General features: G+C 36.3%; 1 protein-coding gene across 8 annotated transcripts in view; it reads left to right on the top strand.

Annotated features, from left to right (window-relative positions):
• ANKIB1 (ankyrin repeat and IBR domain containing 1) overlaps positions 1-16714 on the top strand; it is an 85228-nt gene extending 68514 nt beyond the window's left edge. For 6 of the 8 annotated variants that reach the window (XM_041408938.1, XM_041408939.1, XM_041408940.1 and 3 more), the window contains exons 10-20: positions 2599-2687; positions 3685-3815; positions 5620-5754; positions 6311-6397; positions 6485-6551; positions 6919-7064; positions 7649-7827; positions 8371-8422; positions 11362-11473; positions 13052-13185; positions 13534-16714. In XM_041408938.1, coding sequence (XP_041264872.1) covers positions 2599-2687; positions 3685-3815; positions 5620-5754; positions 6311-6397; positions 6485-6551; positions 6919-7064; positions 7649-7827; positions 8371-8422; positions 11362-11473; positions 13052-13185; positions 13534-14286 — 1885 coding nt within the window. In that variant the 3' untranslated portion in view covers positions 14287-16714. The remainder of the gene's footprint in view (positions 1-2598; positions 2688-3684; positions 3816-5619; positions 5755-6310; positions 6398-6484; positions 6552-6918; positions 7065-7648; positions 7828-8370; positions 8423-11361; positions 11474-13051; positions 13186-13533) is intronic. The other 2 variants (XM_041408946.1, XM_041408947.1) reach the window with 2 other exon arrangements.
• The last annotated feature ends 418 nt before the right edge of the window (positions 16715-17132 follow it).

The raw sequence follows: 17132 nt of genomic DNA, 5'->3' as shown, positions 1-17132 counted from the left end.
GCAGCTTGCTTTGTCTCTTTAAATTTCCATCAGCACATCTCACAGTCCCACATTTCTGTCAGTTCTGCAAGTTTTACCCCAGTAATCTACAGCTTCGACATTGTAATAGCAATTGATGCTGCATTTAGTAAGAGATTCTTCTGAATTTATGTATTAGAAAAACAACCCCTAGATAATCCCTTTTTTTCATAGCTATAGCCTTCCTGCTCATAAAAGCAAGAAAATTCTCTGAGTCTATTGAGCAATTTCTTTCTTCCTCTTTTTAATGTAGGAGAAGGAATGTTCTTCTTCAATACAGAGTTTCCTAGAATTTACTCAGTTTTCATTATGCACCGCTAACAGCATCTCCAACAAAATGTAATCAGTTGTGGCAAATACAAAATTCTATTCCCTTTCAGAAAAAGTGTTCTGAATTATTTAAATGTATCATACATTAAAACTGTGCACAAATCCTACATCAGTTTATTATCAGATCCATTCAACATATTAGAAAACCCTTCATGGAGTTTCAGAAGCACAAGGAATTGTAGCAAGCAGACACTTGTGGAAAATAGTCTTAGCAGGCAGGACACACTTAGTTTTGTACCATCAGTCCTCCCTCCTTTCACCTTAGATATGAGCAAGAGGCAGAGTCTCATTCTGCAGGAGTGACAACTCTTCAGGCACACTTGGGATGCCTGTTACAAGCTGGAACAGTGTTTTGCTGTTTTGGTTCAAAATACCATGAGAGGGAAAAAATCCAGAGCTACATTCTTCTTTTCGCCCTTCCATGAATTTTAACTTGTTATGTTGAAACTTGCTACAGTTTTAATAAGTAAGTACTGTGCCTTCATAAAAATCATCCTGCTGAGTATTGAGCGAGGCGTCTGGGCAGGCTCCTGCTGTTAACTGGCACAGCTGCCCATGTGAATTCCTTTCATCCGCTGCTGTCAGGAAGTCTATCCAAAATACAGCTTCCATAAAAACTTTCATGAACAGTAGGCTCAGTGCTCTTACTGTAGTAAAATGACATCCCAGCATACAAATGTTTGTTTTGGGGTGGGCTGATGAAAGAGCTTCTTCCATGAGAAGTTGTTCTTGAACAACTGTTGTAACTGTCATATATAGAGAGATAAAGATATAAAGATTTAGATGTAGATATGACTGAATTTCATTAAAAAGCCACAAATCTACAAATTTGAAAGTATCAAAGACACATTACCCTCCTCCCAACCCCCCCCATAAAAGATTGACTAATAAATCAGCTTTTCACTTAAAACTCAGCTTGTCGATGTTAAATCTTTGCTAGTTTCAGTCCTCTCCCCCCCCCCCCCCCCCAAAAGATTGACTAGTCAATCAGCTTTTGGCTTAAAACTCAGCTTGTCAATGTTAAATCTTTGCTAGTTTCAGTCCTCTCTGGCAACAAATACTATATACTGTGAGAGGGTCTTGGCACTGTTGAAGTCAATAATTTAAGTGTCCTATTGTGCCACAGATGTGAAAGGTGTTAACTTTCAACCAAGGATGAAATCACCTTGTTACAGACCAGTTACTCATTCTAGTACAATCTTTTTAAGATCTTAAGTCCAAACCAGAGATGCATGTGTGTTGAATTTAAGCTTTTTTGTTAGCAGACTAGCTAAGGGTAAAAAAAGTTCAAAATTGTTCCCATAACCTCTTCTTTGTTTCTGAATTCCTGCTTAAAATGTGGACAAGGGCAATCCAAAGAGTATTGATGTAGCTTCTGAACCTGCACTGCAAGAGAGCAGTTCACCACTGGATCTGCAGCAAACTTGTGTATGCTCTGATGCAGCTGGTGCCCATCTGAAATTATTTGCTTTGATATGGCAGATGTCTGAGGCTATTTGCTGCCATTCCAGTAGAAAAAAAGGAGCTGTTACAAATCCAGAGTACATATTGATACATCCATACTGCAGCACCATCTGGAAACCATATATCTGCTGCCACTCTGCAGTAGTGATAGCCATCCTTAATCCTGGTAGGAACCTGGGAGAAGCTCAAGAGACTCATTACTCCACTGTGTCCATGTAAATAAGTTCAAGCCCCCATTTAAGAGGCTCTGGTGGAAGGAGTAAATATCCATAAATACTCAGTGCTGGTGTTGAAGGGCTTAAGTCTTGTTCTAGATTAAAAGCTAGTTGAATCTAGTTAAAGGTTGATTATTGCAACTGAACAGATGCAAGTAATTCTACATAAATATATTTCTGTTACAGCAAACTACCTACTTTTGGATAAACTCTGTAGTCTGGTTTACCTTTATCACAGAAACTATACGAGCACTTTTGTGGCATTAAAATAATAACCAGGTATAAGAACAAATTGCAAACTAGCTGATTTATTTCAGTTTGTAATTGTAAGAAGCTTCTCTCTTTTCCTGTGTCATTTAAATTATTTATCAATAATAGTTATCTATGTTTGTGAGCAAGTAGTCAGAGTGTATTTTAAAACAATGTTATTTATCTGACTTTTGCTTTCCTGACTTAATTAAATTCTGGGCATGTTTGTTTGTTTGTTTGTTTGTTTTTAGCTTGAACCAATTTTGACTTTAATTCTAAATCTCTGAGTTATAAGTAATTGTGTATACACCTTCTTTTTCAGGGAATGTCTAGGTGAAGCACACGAACCCTGTGACTGCCAGACCTGGAAGGACTGGCTACAGAAAATATCTGAAATGAAACCAGAAGAACGTAAGAGCCATGGAGAGCCAACAGGGAGGGCATGGGTGTTTTGCTGCCATTTTGATCTTTTGATCTTAGACAGATTTTTTTTTTTTAGTTGCATAAATTAAAAACTGTTTTCAGTATTAGTTGAAAAATAGGGTAAAAGGGGAAGAAAACGATACTCCTGAATGAGGGGCTGCTTACACTTTAACTACAGTGTTACGGTTCTTTGTAGAACATTCCTCCCCACAAATACATGTGTGGTTCAAGCAGGGTATGCAAAACTCCTTCCCTTCATTTTAAGGCTTTGTTTCATTAATTAGTCAGTTTATTCTGGCGTATAACTTCATTTACCCTGTCCAGTTTTGATTTTCAGCCCAGTCTGCTCCTGTGGTTGAGTAGTGTTCCATGAAGATTTTTTTATTGCTTTAAAACTAATTCAATCCAATAGGTGATAATAATAGTAAAGTTGAGGGGGAACTGCAAGGGAGTTGTAGGAAATAGCTTAATGATATGTAACATTTACTAAAAAAAACCAGTAAAGGTTTACACAGGACAGATATTTTCTTAGTCAATATTAACAAAAAAAGTAAAGATGACAGGTAACTTGGTTACCACAGTTCAGAGCCTTTCCATAGTATGTTATAAATATTTTGGAAAGCATAGAAAATTTTATAAAGAGGCAAAATACACCCTACTTTGTCAAACTCTGCCTGGTTTTTCATATATGTATTTGCCCCTTTATATATTGTAATTGTCACATATACTGTATATAATTAGTATTAAAATAGATGTATTGAAATACATTGAAATAATAAGTGAATTAATATTATATATGTATAAACCAGAAAATGTAACAATAAAATATATGTGAGAAATATGTATAGTGAAAAACTTCAATATTTTGTCAAGAAACAGGAAAATATGCGTCATTCCTAATCTGATTCTCACAAAAGATTGCACAAGCACGATTTCAACCTCTCTGTTTTTGCATGCTCCATATCCTCCTGTCACCCTCAAAAAGTTGTGGGAGTGAGCGAGGCCTATGAGGACGCTGCCAACTGCCTGTGGTTACTGACCAACTCCAAACCTTGCGCCAACTGCAAGTCCCCAATCCAGAAGAACGAGGGCTGCAACCACATGCAGTGTGCAAAGGTAAGAAGGACCCATCGTGGGATTTCTTGAGGAATCAGATTCAGCTTTGTTTGTCCTGTATATATTTTAGGACCACAGAGGTCCAAAACCTCTGAAGGGTCGTGCCTGGTAGCTAGTGGAACCTGTTGCAAGAATTAGATAATGAGCAAATGGCAGGTTACATCTATTTAAAAATTGTTTTAATGTTTACTGAAATCTGTTTGTCTGACAGATGTACATTATAATGATTGAAATTAATTACCAGTATAGTATGAAACAAATAATTGATGGTTTAATTGTCATTAATAATGTAGAAAAGAAAAAACAGTTTTAATTGGCAGATGTAAGATTTTAAGGAAGGCTTAGGTCTAATGAAGGTTTTGCCTTACTATATTTTTCTTTTGCATTATTTCTCTGACATAGCAACAAAGCAGAGAAGTTTAGGTGGAAAACTGTAAACAGGAATTAATCAGTAGGAATGAAAAGACAGCAAAGAGTGATTCCAAAGAAAATTTATTGATGACAGCAGCCAGAAAATTAGTCACAAGTTTGCACTGTGCTACCAAAATAGAAAAAATATTTTTGCCATGAGTTCAGTATCATTTGGAAATGCTTTTTCACACAAGTTAGTTAAAAGCAGCATATTTAGACATTTCTTTATGTCAGAAATATCTTATATAACTACAACTATTACCTCTTTGAGGTAAAAAATAAGATAAAGGTAAAAACAAAACTATTTTTACCTCTTTCAGGTAAAAATAAGAAAGCAGTGAACACTTGACATAGTTGGCCTACAATAAAAGGCTAACATATTTAGAAAGTAATTCTCTTTATTTTTCTGAAAATGTGCAGGTCTACTGATTTTTGAGACAAAATTAGCAAAAGTACAGTGCAAGAATTAGATTTCATTCCTTCCTGTAATTCATCTAAGTGATTGTATGAAATAACTACAGACAAACACATCTGGTATGAAGTAGGTATTCCTGGCAAGGTTAAACTTACCAGAGAGAGAAGAAATGCAATTTATCAAATGCCACTAATAATACTCAAGGCTTAATTAATGTAAATTTTCTCTCCTTATCTGTAAGACAGATAAACATGGTTCACCAAATTTTGAAGTCTTTTGCTTGTCTGTCCATCAATAGCTTCCAGTTATTTTGAAATTAACTAGCTGAACACTCGCTACTGAATTGAGAATATTTAACAGTTTGATCTTCTCTGATGCAGAGAAGCCTGAATAAGTCACCTTACACTTCCTTGTAAGGTTTTGCCTGTTTTGAAACACTTTAATCAGTCAGTGCAGAAAAGGCTCACCTGGATTACTCACTCATCAAAGTTTATGTTCAGACTTCTTCTCTCTTGCTTTAGTAGTTGTTATTAATATTTTGTGTCAGGAACACCACATGACAAAAACACCAGTAATCATGGTTTTTAAAGTAATATTAGGGAAAAAAATTTCATTCTTTCTTGTGAATAGTTTCTGTTTTATTTAAAGAAATAGGACTGATTTTCTAACAATAACCAAAAAACAGGCCTGATCTGCTGTATTTACCATTTGTATTTCCTCCGCTTAAAACTTAACATGTAGAACCAACACAGTCTAATGATCCAAGGAACAAAAATGATGGCTGACATGGTTTGGTATGGTTTCATAAACAGATCTCCCGACTGAGTAAAATAGGAAGGAGGCTCCTCAAAAATTTTTTACACTGAGAATGCTGTTAATTAAGTTGTCCAGAGGGGATTGATGATGCCTAACTGCAAATCTAAGACATTTCAACTTCTTTTTTTTTTTTTTTCCCCTTTTTCCTGTTTTTTTCTGAAGTGCAAATATGACTTTTGCTGGATATGCTTAGAAGAATGGAAGAAGCACAGCTCTTCCACTGGAGGCTACTACAGATGCACTCGCTATGAAGTTATTCAGCATGTAGAGGAGCAGTCCAAGGAGATGACAGTAGAGGTAACAAATGAATGTGTGTATTTGAAAAACAGCACTAAGGTTGCAATTCTCTATTCAGGATAAGTGTAATCAAAATTCTTCCAAACCAGACTTCCAAATGGAAAAACACAACCGTAAACATCTCAAAGAGACAGAAAGAAAGCACTGCTTATTGGTGGATGCATAAGATTTCTGCTTTTGACTTTGCTAACAACCACTGGTGACTTTATTCAAGTAATTTTACTTCTCTGTGGCATAGTTTGTGTGAAATGAGCGTGCTGGTCCTGCAATTAGCTGCTGTGCACTACAGAAGACATGCCTTAATTTTGGCTTTTGGAAAATTGCTTTAAATAGCAGGGACTGTCAGTGTATCAATTCTTTGGCTGCAGTATTTGCAGCCTTGTAAATTTCAAAAATTAATTTTGTCTCTTTACTTACATGGCACTCAGCATTGTGTACAATACTTTATATATAGTCTGAATAGAAACAGTTCACTATTTCATTATATTTAATGGTGATTGTTGTATTAAATGATAAGATTTATTTTGGTTTCTTTTGTCTCTCCATTATTTTCCAGGCTGAAAAGAAGCATAGAAGATTTCAAGAGCTTGATAGGTTTATGCACTATTATACAAGATTTAAGAACCATGAACTTAGCTACCAGGTCAAGCCATTTTTACTGATGTTTGTTTCTGGTTTATTAATCCAAAAATAATTATCTTATTGTATTTTATTTACTTTCTTTTTCTAGTTAGAACAGCGCCTTCTAAAAACAGCTAAAGAAAAGATGGAACAGTTGAGTAGAGCTCTAAGTGGAAGTAAGTATTTGCTGTGATCTGTGCCTTTGATTTGAAATCACATCAACACAGTTAGGGCTAAACTATTCTTTTTTGGACAGTGCTCACATCAAGTCTGCTGTGTGATGTCATCCCTCCAGTACTAGAATTTGTAAACATTGGATGAAAGTTAAATGTACAGTAAATCTTACCTATTCCAAAGCCTCAAGGAGGAAGTAGCATTAGTAAGGTAGAAGCTAATGTTCTGTGCTTATTTCTTTTCATAAGAACACTGTGCAGTTATTGAGAACTTGCTGCTCTTTACTTGCAAAATATTTAACTGATATGCACAAAAGTAATGCTGACATCAGCAGGAAAATACTTTCCCAATGCTTGTTTCATATTGCAGCTGAGGGAGGCTGTCCTGATACCACATTCATTGAAGATGCAGTGCAAGAGCTTCTAAAAACTCGCCGCATTCTTAAGTGTTCTTATCCATATGGATTCTTTTTGGAGCCTAAAAGCACAAAGAAGGAAATATTTGAACTTATGCAGGTAATATATGGATATATTTTACTTTCCTAATGGCACTTTATTTTTTTATATTAGTTATCAGTGTCTTTTTTTCCATTTTTGTAGTATAAAACTGATATACCTGTCATATTTGTAACCAAGTTTGAAAAGTAGCATATTTTTTATATCACTTTGCAAAGTAAAAGGATAAGCACAGATGGAAGGGGAAAGTAAGAAAATTTCCTGTTAATCTGCCTTCTGAGTGTAACATTTTAGCTTCAGTCTTCATCTCCTTCTCTAGCTTCTCTTTTCTTTCTTTCCCTTCTGATGTGCTTGACGTTTGGGAGGAGGCAAAACTGGGGGAGTGCCTGCCTCCTTTCCTGTCCCTTTGGTCCCTTGAAGATGCTCAGTATTTCAGAGTGCAGGGAAATCCTGCTCCAAGCTGGAGGACAGAATGTAGGTCAGTAAAAGAGTAGGCTATGGGACAGATATTTTGGGATATTTTGGTATTTCATGAAGTATTTTCACGAAAAGGGATATCATTCCCCTCAGTATTTATGGAGAAGAGCTCATCCTGATTTGCATTTCCCTGTAAAACTGTTTTTCTGTATTACTAACCCTTGCAGACAGACCTAGAAATGGTCACCGAGGACCTTGCGCAGAAAGTGAACAGGCCTTACCTTCGGACCCCTCGCCATAAGATCATCCGAGCAGCCTGTCTGGTGCAGCAGAAGCGACAGGAGTTCCTGGCCTCTGTGGCCCGGGGCGTGGCTCCCGCGGACTCTCCAGAAGCACCCAGGCGCAGGTAAGGCGCCCGGAACGCTGCACAGGTCAGGAGAAGTTCTTTTGGTAGCTGCCAAAGGGGGGGAATCCACTGCTGTTCTCTGACTATGAGGTAGATGCTAAGGTGGTGGTTGTAAATCACTGTGATAGTGATTTACTTTCTTGGGCATTTCATCCTTGTGGAATTACAGCCTTTGGGGAAAAACGTATTTTTATTTTTGAGGATCACTGCCATGTGTGTTGCTTCCCCATTTGTGATATATTAATGATTAAATGTCATGACTTCCATTTTAGTTTTTTCCATCAGGATTGTCACTAAATCCCTGGTACACTTCAAAAATCTCTTAAGTATTTTCTAAACGTATCGGGCAGTTCTGGAATAGTCAATAACTTAACCATAGGGTTTTCAAAATTAATTTTGAATTAAGAATTAAGGGGGAAGACTTGTTAAGTTTAGAGAGCTACAGTTGCACTAGTTTTCAGATTTCAATAGCTTTTGAAGCTCTGGAGGTTTTTTATATTTGTCTTACTTTTAAATTTGATGGTGTATCTTTCCATTTTATAGCTTTGCTGGTGGAACATGGGATTGGGAATATTTAGGATTTGCTTCCCCTGAGGTAAACTATTTCTTTTTAATTTTTTTAACTTAGTTCTGCATATGCTAGAAACACAGGTATGATCACAATCTGCATGAAGAGCTTCCTTATCTTGAGTCAAAGCATTTCAAGTTGGTTAAGCTTTCCATTTCATTTATTTCACAATAGAAGGAAATATATTCATAGCTAATTGTGCAATGACTGTAAATAATGCCTCTAACGTGGATGTAGTTATCTAAGGTGGCATTAGACAAGCTATTTCACATTCATTTTCCAAGTACAAAAGCAGTTTTAAAATTGAATATAAACTGCTGTCTGTGTGCTAGAGAGCCTTAAATTAATAAATGTATGAAATTGTGTAGATTATTTTTGAATGCAATATCAGTTCAACAGAATTTGACAAAAAGTTTATGAAATTTCCATTCCCTGTCACAATCCCAACAAAAACATGCAGTCATACTCCTAAATATTGTTATATATTTCAAATATTTATTTTTATTGTTATGTATTAAAGCAGGATGGAAATTGCATACTCAAATAACATTAATTTCTGCTACTTTACCAAGAATGAAAATTATCATTTTTTAATTAATATTCTATGATCTGTATATGGGAAAGAGTAAGTAGTTTTTGAGACCGCTCTAAAAAATGAGAAGCTTCCTAGAAAGATTTCCTTTATCATCTTAATTTTTAGTTAATGTTTTGAGAACATTAGATTAAAGCATTCAGTGAGGAAGGAAACTTCATTTCAACATTTCCTTGTTTGCTGTTTTCTTTCTAGCTAGTCATTGTTAAACATCCTAGAAAACTGAATGTACTTTTTTCCATATATTTCCTTTGCTATTGTTGGTGAGCATCACGCTGGTGAGAACATGGCTCGCTTCTCTACAAAAAATCAGCTGCTTCTCCTGTCCAGTTCCTTTCGTTCTTTTGAAACAAACCCACATCTGACAACATCAAACTCATTGTGATGTTACTCTATGATTGATCTTGATGTTACTGATGACAGTGGAACTGGCTATGAGAAGAAGCTGGTAAGAAATGTGTTGAAAAGCTGTTTAGCAGGAGGTGCAATTGCAGCTGTGCTTAGATGATCTGCTTACGAGTTTTTATGATTTGCCTAAATGTGGCACTGTGTGATGCAAGTTGGTTTCTTTGCTATGTAGCTGTCACGAATACTTGCAACCACCTATGCTAAAGGAATTGCACAGAATTAATAATGGTCATCTTTGTTCATTTTAGTGAATTTCACTGCAGAGTATTTTGTGCAGAGCTGTACTTATTGCAAACAAATGAGAGCTAAGATCTGGTATGATGAATAAATCTTAGTGTTCAGTGATCACTTCCCATGATTCCTTTTCTGATTCAGAGTAATATAATTATATATTTTTAAAATAATTCTTTTATATTGTTCTGTATCAAGGTTTGATTTTCTGTTGTTTGAGGCTCTGCCTTGCATTTAGAAAATCCCTGAGATCCCTAAAAGCTGGAAGAATATTTTAGAGAAGAAACACTTCCTGTTTGCCTTGTTTCTTTATGGTGTTCCATAGACTAACAACCATATACTACTAACAGCCGTTGAAGACAGAATATTGGACTAAATGGATCTTTTGTCTGGTCTAATAAAGCTACTTTTTGATGTTCTTACAATTTCCGTGGATAAAAAACTGCCCACACACATGATTTTCTGACTATTCCTTTTGTCTTGCATATGTCATTATGAGAAAGAACTTGGTCTGAGAAAGTTCATGGAAAAAAAACCTACTGTCATAATACCATCAACGTTAATAAGGTCCTTGTGTAAGAGAAATAACAATTCTGGATTTAAGTTTTAGGTACATTAGATGTTGAAGAGTTAATATAGGAAAGGAAAACTAATGATACTGTTATCTTTACCAATTCATTTGGCCAAATGAATCCTTTGGATTACAGATTTCCCAACTTGGATCTCACAGATATAAAGAACAATATCCTTTTCTGAAGAGGAGAGCGAGTACCTGTGTGCACAGTTTTATTGCCTTGTGTGTAGGAATAACTGAAATTACACAACGTGCTGCCTACACAGTTTCAGTGTCAGCTGGACATACCAGAAAAGACACCTGGAAATTTCCCTTCAAGCATAAAATTAGTTCCTTCATATTAGGAAAGATATGCAAATTGATCCAAGTATTAAGATAGTTAACCCTTGTGATGTTAGCTTGCTGTGGTCAAGAGTCTTTTCCATAAATGCTATATAAACTGTCTAAGCACACACAATATGGGAAAATACAGGCTGCAGGAGTTCTAATCCATATGGATTGGCTTGTTAGCAGCTCAAGTTAAGCAGAAGTAGAGATTTGTAATAAAAATTAAAAAAACATGGAATAAAAATCCATCATAGACTGTCCAGTAGAAGAGTGTCAGATGTGGCTTAAGACATTCTGGAGCCATAGAAAAAGGCTTAGAAAAATATATCAAGTCCCAGTGTATGTCTAACAGCTTTCTGTTGTCTTTTCACAGTTCTTTTCTACTGCCAATTGCTGGCAGCAGAGATTCTGAGACAATCTATTGGTCTAATTCACATAAATTGTTTTTGTGTTCTAAAATCAGTGAGTATGCATTTATTAAAAAGTGTGTCAATAGGTGCATATATAAAGTTTGGCATCAAAGATTTTAAACAAGAAATGTGTTCCTGGAATTGTTTAAAAAGGAGATTGCAAGTATTAAAATGTTGGTAGTACATGTAATTTTTTTTTTTTTTTTTGCTAATTCATTGTGTTCTAGATCTAGGGTTACCTTGGATCTTTTTGTTATTTATGTTAAGCGTCGCATGATACAACTTGCAATTCATTTTTCTGAAAGCGGATGATTTTATAATAAGCATATAAAATCACACATTTTTTATAAAAAATGTGGTGCTTGTTGCTCAGAAAAATAGTACTGCATGCTGCCCTCTGTTTTGTAACCTTTGGTTTATGCAGGAATATGCTGAATTTCAGTATCGGAGGAGACACAGACAGCGTCGACGTGGAGACATGCACAGTCTGCTGAGTAATACTCCAGACCCCGATGACCCCAGTGAGAGTACATTAGGTACGGACCTCTCTGGGCTGCCTTCTTGCTCTTCCTGCGTCAGAAATCACTAGTAGTGACCACAGTGTTTGTTCTTCTGTGGATACACTTTAAAGAAGTTTCAAATACGTTGCTGTATTTTCCAGGATACAACATAAAGGCTTGTCTCTGCAGTTTTTTTATGTGATCTTAGAAGTGTTGTTGACTTCACTGTGGCTGCTGCTGTTCTAAAAGAGAAATGCATTGATCTTCCCACTAACAACTTCTCAGCTGTCCAGCGCAGGTTTGCTTTTCTGAAGAAATCTGGAGGTCACTCATACATACACCAAGTCTTCTACACCAATGAAAAGAAACGGTTGTGCATAGAATGTAGAGGCTACAGGCCTGTGGAAAAGCATCCTAAGGTTGTATTCCAAAACTCTGCTCAGAGGCTGCATTGGCAAAGGCAAAGCCAGAAAAGAAGCTGGCCTGAGCTGTGACTTCCAGAGTGCTGCTCTTTTGAGGGCTGGTAGTGCAGTCCCTTAAGGTCTCTCTGGGACTTGGCTGTCTGGGCTGGCTCAGTTCTGCCAGAACCTTAGCACAGGTACAGAAATAGCTTGAGCCCAAATCATACTGTGACTCTGTTTCTGCAGAGCTGCCAGTCTGTGTGCCAGTCTCTTAGCCATGCTGCACAAACTCTCATTGCTGTGTCTCAGGAGCTTAACACATAGCTTGTTCTTTAAAATCAAGAGGAAAGATCCTTTGAGGAGAAAGGATCACATGCATCCTTTATTTTAGAAAAAGTAATCTAAATTTTTGTGAAATTTGGTTTTTTCCTATTGCAAATAAAATGCAAAACCATCTTGTTAGTTCAAGGACTAGATTTTGACTGAATGCTTGGATGTAGTAGTGATGGCCAAGTGCACACTGTTAAAGCACGCAAGAGAATGTTATTTTATTTCAGTCTATCACATTTTGAGTTTTGGAGTGGAAAATTCCATTTTCCAAAGTCAAAAGATTTACGTTTATTTTTATTACAGAGCAGCTTTTTCTGGAAACAGCATCTTACTTCTATTTTTTGTTGGCTTTAAGAAAACAGCAATGTCAGTAATTGCTGAAGTATTCCCTAACAACTCTACTCTTAATTGTGCTGCAATTTACAGTAAAAAATATTATAATGTTAGCATTATAGCTGAGGTTTTGTCTTTGAAAGAACAGAGAAGTGGGCAAACGTCATTTGTAATCCCTGTAAATGCATCCTATATTTGTGTCCACATGCAGTAGTTTTCAGGGCTTTCCATAAGTCATGATGTGCCTTAGAAGCACTTTGCCCCTGCTGCCCATGCTCCCAATGGCATAGCCCATGCTTTCACAGAGAAGGGTATTGAGGGCAGAAAGGACAAATCAGCCAGGCAGTCACTCCTAAAACTGGGATTGCTGTTTCACTACTGTGTGAGAGCTGATGTGGAAGGAGTAGTTTGGACTCTTTCATTTCGAGTGAATAAAGGAGTAAACTTACACAACTAGAATCCAGAAGGAAGGAAGAGATTCTGTCAGTAAGTCATAGTAGAGGCTTCCTTGCTGGTTCTTCAACCGCTTTTGTTTTGGTTGCCCAAACAGACACTCAGGAAGGTGGCAGCAGTAGAAGACATGGCACCTCCATGGTGAGTTCAGCTTCTATGGGTATTCTGCACAGCTCTTCGCTTCATGACTATACCCCTGTCAGTCGCTCTGAAAACCAGGATTCTCTTCAGGTATCTCCCCTAATCTCTTTTCCATTCTCTCTGCTTTGCTTGCTCTCCTCTGCTCTGCCTTTCTGTGTCATTTTGTCTCTGCAAATTTTCTTAATTCTTCAAGGAGAAAGGGAGAATCTAGGACAACAAATTACACATTCACAATGGTAAGAATTGCTAAACAATCACTGACATAACAATAGTTAGCTTTTAAATTGTGTTGTCAGCTCTGTTGGTAAAAATTGATTCTGATAAAGGACATGTAGGAATAATGAATGAATTTCAGATTTGAGCCAAAATTACTTTTCATCCGAAATATGTAACAAGATGCAAGTTTTATTCTGAGAGCAGCCTTATGTATTTCCACAGGCTCTGAGTTCGCTGGATGAAGATGACCCAAACATCCTGCTAGCTATTCAGCTGTCATTACAAGAATCTGGCTTGGCCATAGATGAAGAAACTAGAGACTTTCTAAATAATGAGGCATCTTTAGGAGCTATAGGCACCTCTTTGCCTACAAGACTGGACTCTGCTCCCATAAGCATAGACAACCCAAGGGGTGCTTTGAGCAGCTCTGAGCTGCTAGAACTTGGTGACAGTCTGATGAGACTGGGTGCAGGCAATGATCCCTTCTCAGCCGATCGTCTTCATTCCCACCCCTGCAGCGAGACAAGAAGTGGATTATACTCAACCTCAAGCGATGCTGATTCCAGCAGTCAAGATCCCAATACCAATGAAAATCTGCTTGGAAATATTATGGCCTGGTTTCATGACATGAACCCACAGAGTATTGCCCTGATACCCTCAACAAGTACAGAAACAGATGAGGAGTCACAGCAACCCAGCACTGAAGATGGGTCAGCAGGGCAACCAAATCTTCCAGACACAGGGCTGGAGCCTCAGGAAGAGCATGCACTGTTTGAGGATGCACTCAAAAATGAAGGCAGAGGAACCCAAACAGAGGAAAGCACTTCTGAAGAAAACATTATTCCAAGTGAAACAGTATCACAAATTGGTGATAATAACAGGGAGGTAACAAGCACCCTAGATGCTTCAGGAGATAGTTCAAGTCAGACTCCTCAAACCTCAAGGGAATGGACTGAACATGTTCATCTGGTATGAATAAAAACTAAATCTGGAGTAAAAGAATGGCAGTGACAGATGGTACAGTATGTGGAGTAAGCATTATGGAGGCTTTGATCCACATAATTGCAGCTCAGTTGTAACCACTGACATAACAACGGATATTTAGGAGTTCTCTTGAATTGTAGTTCTTCATAATGATGTGAACCTTTCAAGGAATATCCTTTGCATTTAATTAGGTAGTATTTGCCTTTTTGCTCTCAAGAGAAAGGAATAAGTAGGTTGTATTCCACATTCCTAATACAATGCAGCATCTGTTTAGCCTTAGGTTGATGATCCTTAACTTGAAAGTACAGACTAAAGGCTTACACTGATTATTTTGTTTGGTTTTCCTAAGAAATAGTTTATTCCATTTTTTAGAACTCATAATTTCACCAAAATAACATCTAGGAGTTCATTTGCATTTTGGTTTTGTTTTCCATAAGTTTTCCTTACTCGTTTTTCTTTTTTGTTAGCAGTGTGAACGGAGGTATTTAATGCTTCTCTGTAGTACTGCTCCAGGAACAAGTTTTAGGGGATATTCTTTCCCTTTAAAATCAAAGATTTTTTCATGTCTATTTACAGTCCAAATGTGCCAAACTGTGAAAAGTTAACTGGCAGTAGCCTAATGAAACAGTGCAGTTTTACTCTATCAAACTAATCCCACAATTCTTAGCAATGGAAGAAACCACTGGGTAGCATTGCTTCTCCAAATTTAACTGGCATATGTTGCCATGGTGACTGCATTTAATTAAATGTAGCCTGTATCTTAAGTTAATAAAACCTAATGCTGCTGTTAAACAGTTATTTTAAATATTAAAATACAGTGAGTTAGCAACAGCTATGCTGTATTTTAAGAGACACTTTAATGGAAGTGCAATCATAGTTCTTTGTTTTCATAATTCTACAAAGCATTTTATGCACTAATAGTGCAATTACTTTTAATGATAACATTTTATAAAAATATAGGAATACAGAATTTTCATATATTAGTCAGTCCCACAATTAAAAGATAACACATCCTGCTCAACATGTAACGGTGCCTTTGCCTAACCCAACTGAATAGTTGCCACAGTTAAACAAGTGATTCAAATTCAGTGTTTGTTCTGGAGTAACTATGCTATTAATTGCAAAGACCTCCATAAAACCACCCATGGCCTTGCCTTTACAGTAAATAACTAAACGTTCAGTCAGTGTTTTTGCATATACAAAACACTACTAGGTATTTGTTCAATTGCACAATATTCATTTGCTGTGTGATTACTGTTTAGTGTAAGAAAAAAATTTAAAATAAAAAAAAACAAACCACAAAAAAAAAAACCTTTTCCTAGTTGTTGTACCGTGAAAAACAAAAATACTGGTTCTAGATTTGCTTAAAACATCAATCTACAGTTAGTGAGATACAATGGTACAGTATGTAATTACAACTAGAATAAGTTGTTCAAATGGCTGTTTTAATTACATATAATCAAAACTTTTCATAACATGAGCAAAGTACATACACTCCATTTTAAGTTTTGCTTAACTGTTACCAGAGATTTGTTGATATGATATAAAAGTTTATTACTACTGAGTGTGTATAGGCAAGTGTCATGATAGCAAAGTTTATGTATTGATTACTGTGAGTTCAAGTGAGTGTTTTGGTAACTAATTCATGCAAATCCAGCTTTGGAACCTTGCAGTTACAAGGTTCATATTAGTAAAAAATTAAATAAGAATATTTTACCCTTACCCAATAAAAACCTTGTCCATTTTCAAGCATCTTTAGAGAGAATGAATTAGAATAGTCTAAATCATTTTCCAACTTTTCCTCTAGCCACCCTGCTCCTGACATAATATTGAGCCTTTGAAAAATACCTATAGGTATAAAGTCCTTCAGCTAAAATGGTCCTTCATGACCTGTCATCATGAATCGGTCTGAAAGTTGTTTAACTCACATAGCTTCCTTGAATGGTAATTTCTGAATAGAAAGATTCTCACAAAAAGATTGTGTATTGCATTGAGATGTCTTGCAAAGTTGCAGTAAGATATGTAAGAGTGCTCTCTGTGAAGATAGTGAAGTTTGTGGGTTCTGGTTTTATGTAATTTGATTAGGTTGTGCAGTATATCCATTGTTTCCGTGTTACTCTTATGAGCATGAAATTAGACTATTAAATTTGTATTTTCTTGGTACTTATTTTAACACCATAGTCATTGACTTTACAATTCAAAAATAAAAGTTTGGCAAGACTATTTTGTAAACCTGTTAATTTTATAATGTAAAAAATTACTCTAACCTTGAATTGTTATTTGCACTTTCATAGTCTATACTTGATACATTCCCACTTTATATACAGGTAGGATACTACAACCATGTAGATGTTTGGCCAAATGAATGCTGTTAATAATATGTAAAATTCTTTGATTAAACATTTATTACTTAAACTAATTCCGTTCTGTCTCATTACATCTTAGACTTACTGTAGCAGATCCTTGAGACTGCTGACAGACAGTTTTAGGGTATGTTCAGTACTGTGCCAGATCAGTTGGACACCATATAGTAAGCTGTATGTTTTAATTTGTAAACATAAAGTACCATTAAGTGTCATTAAGCTTTGAAAAAAATCTAAAATAGAATTTGTCTTAATTGCTACAGCCATATTGTGCACTTGTTCTTCGTAGAGTAATGCCTTGTCACTATGAGCAGTGGTGCCAAAGAGGGGGGGCTAATTTTTGTGAAAGATTCTGTTAATTAGTGCTACTTAAGTGCCACTTAAGTTACTTAAGTGCCACTTAATATCCACTCTCCATTGTTACCTGGAAATTCCAGAGTGCCTCTGTTACATTAATAGCACTAAACAATTTTG

The sequence above is a fragment of the Onychostruthus taczanowskii genome, unplaced genomic scaffold, assembly GCF_017590055.1.
Source record: "Onychostruthus taczanowskii isolate IOZ18803 unplaced genomic scaffold, ASM1759005v1 scaffold3, whole genome shotgun sequence".
Lineage (NCBI taxonomy): Eukaryota > Metazoa > Chordata > Aves > Passeriformes > Passeridae > Onychostruthus > Onychostruthus taczanowskii.
The sequence above is the reverse complement of the archived record's forward strand: the minus strand, read 5'-3'. Positions and strand labels throughout refer to the sequence as shown.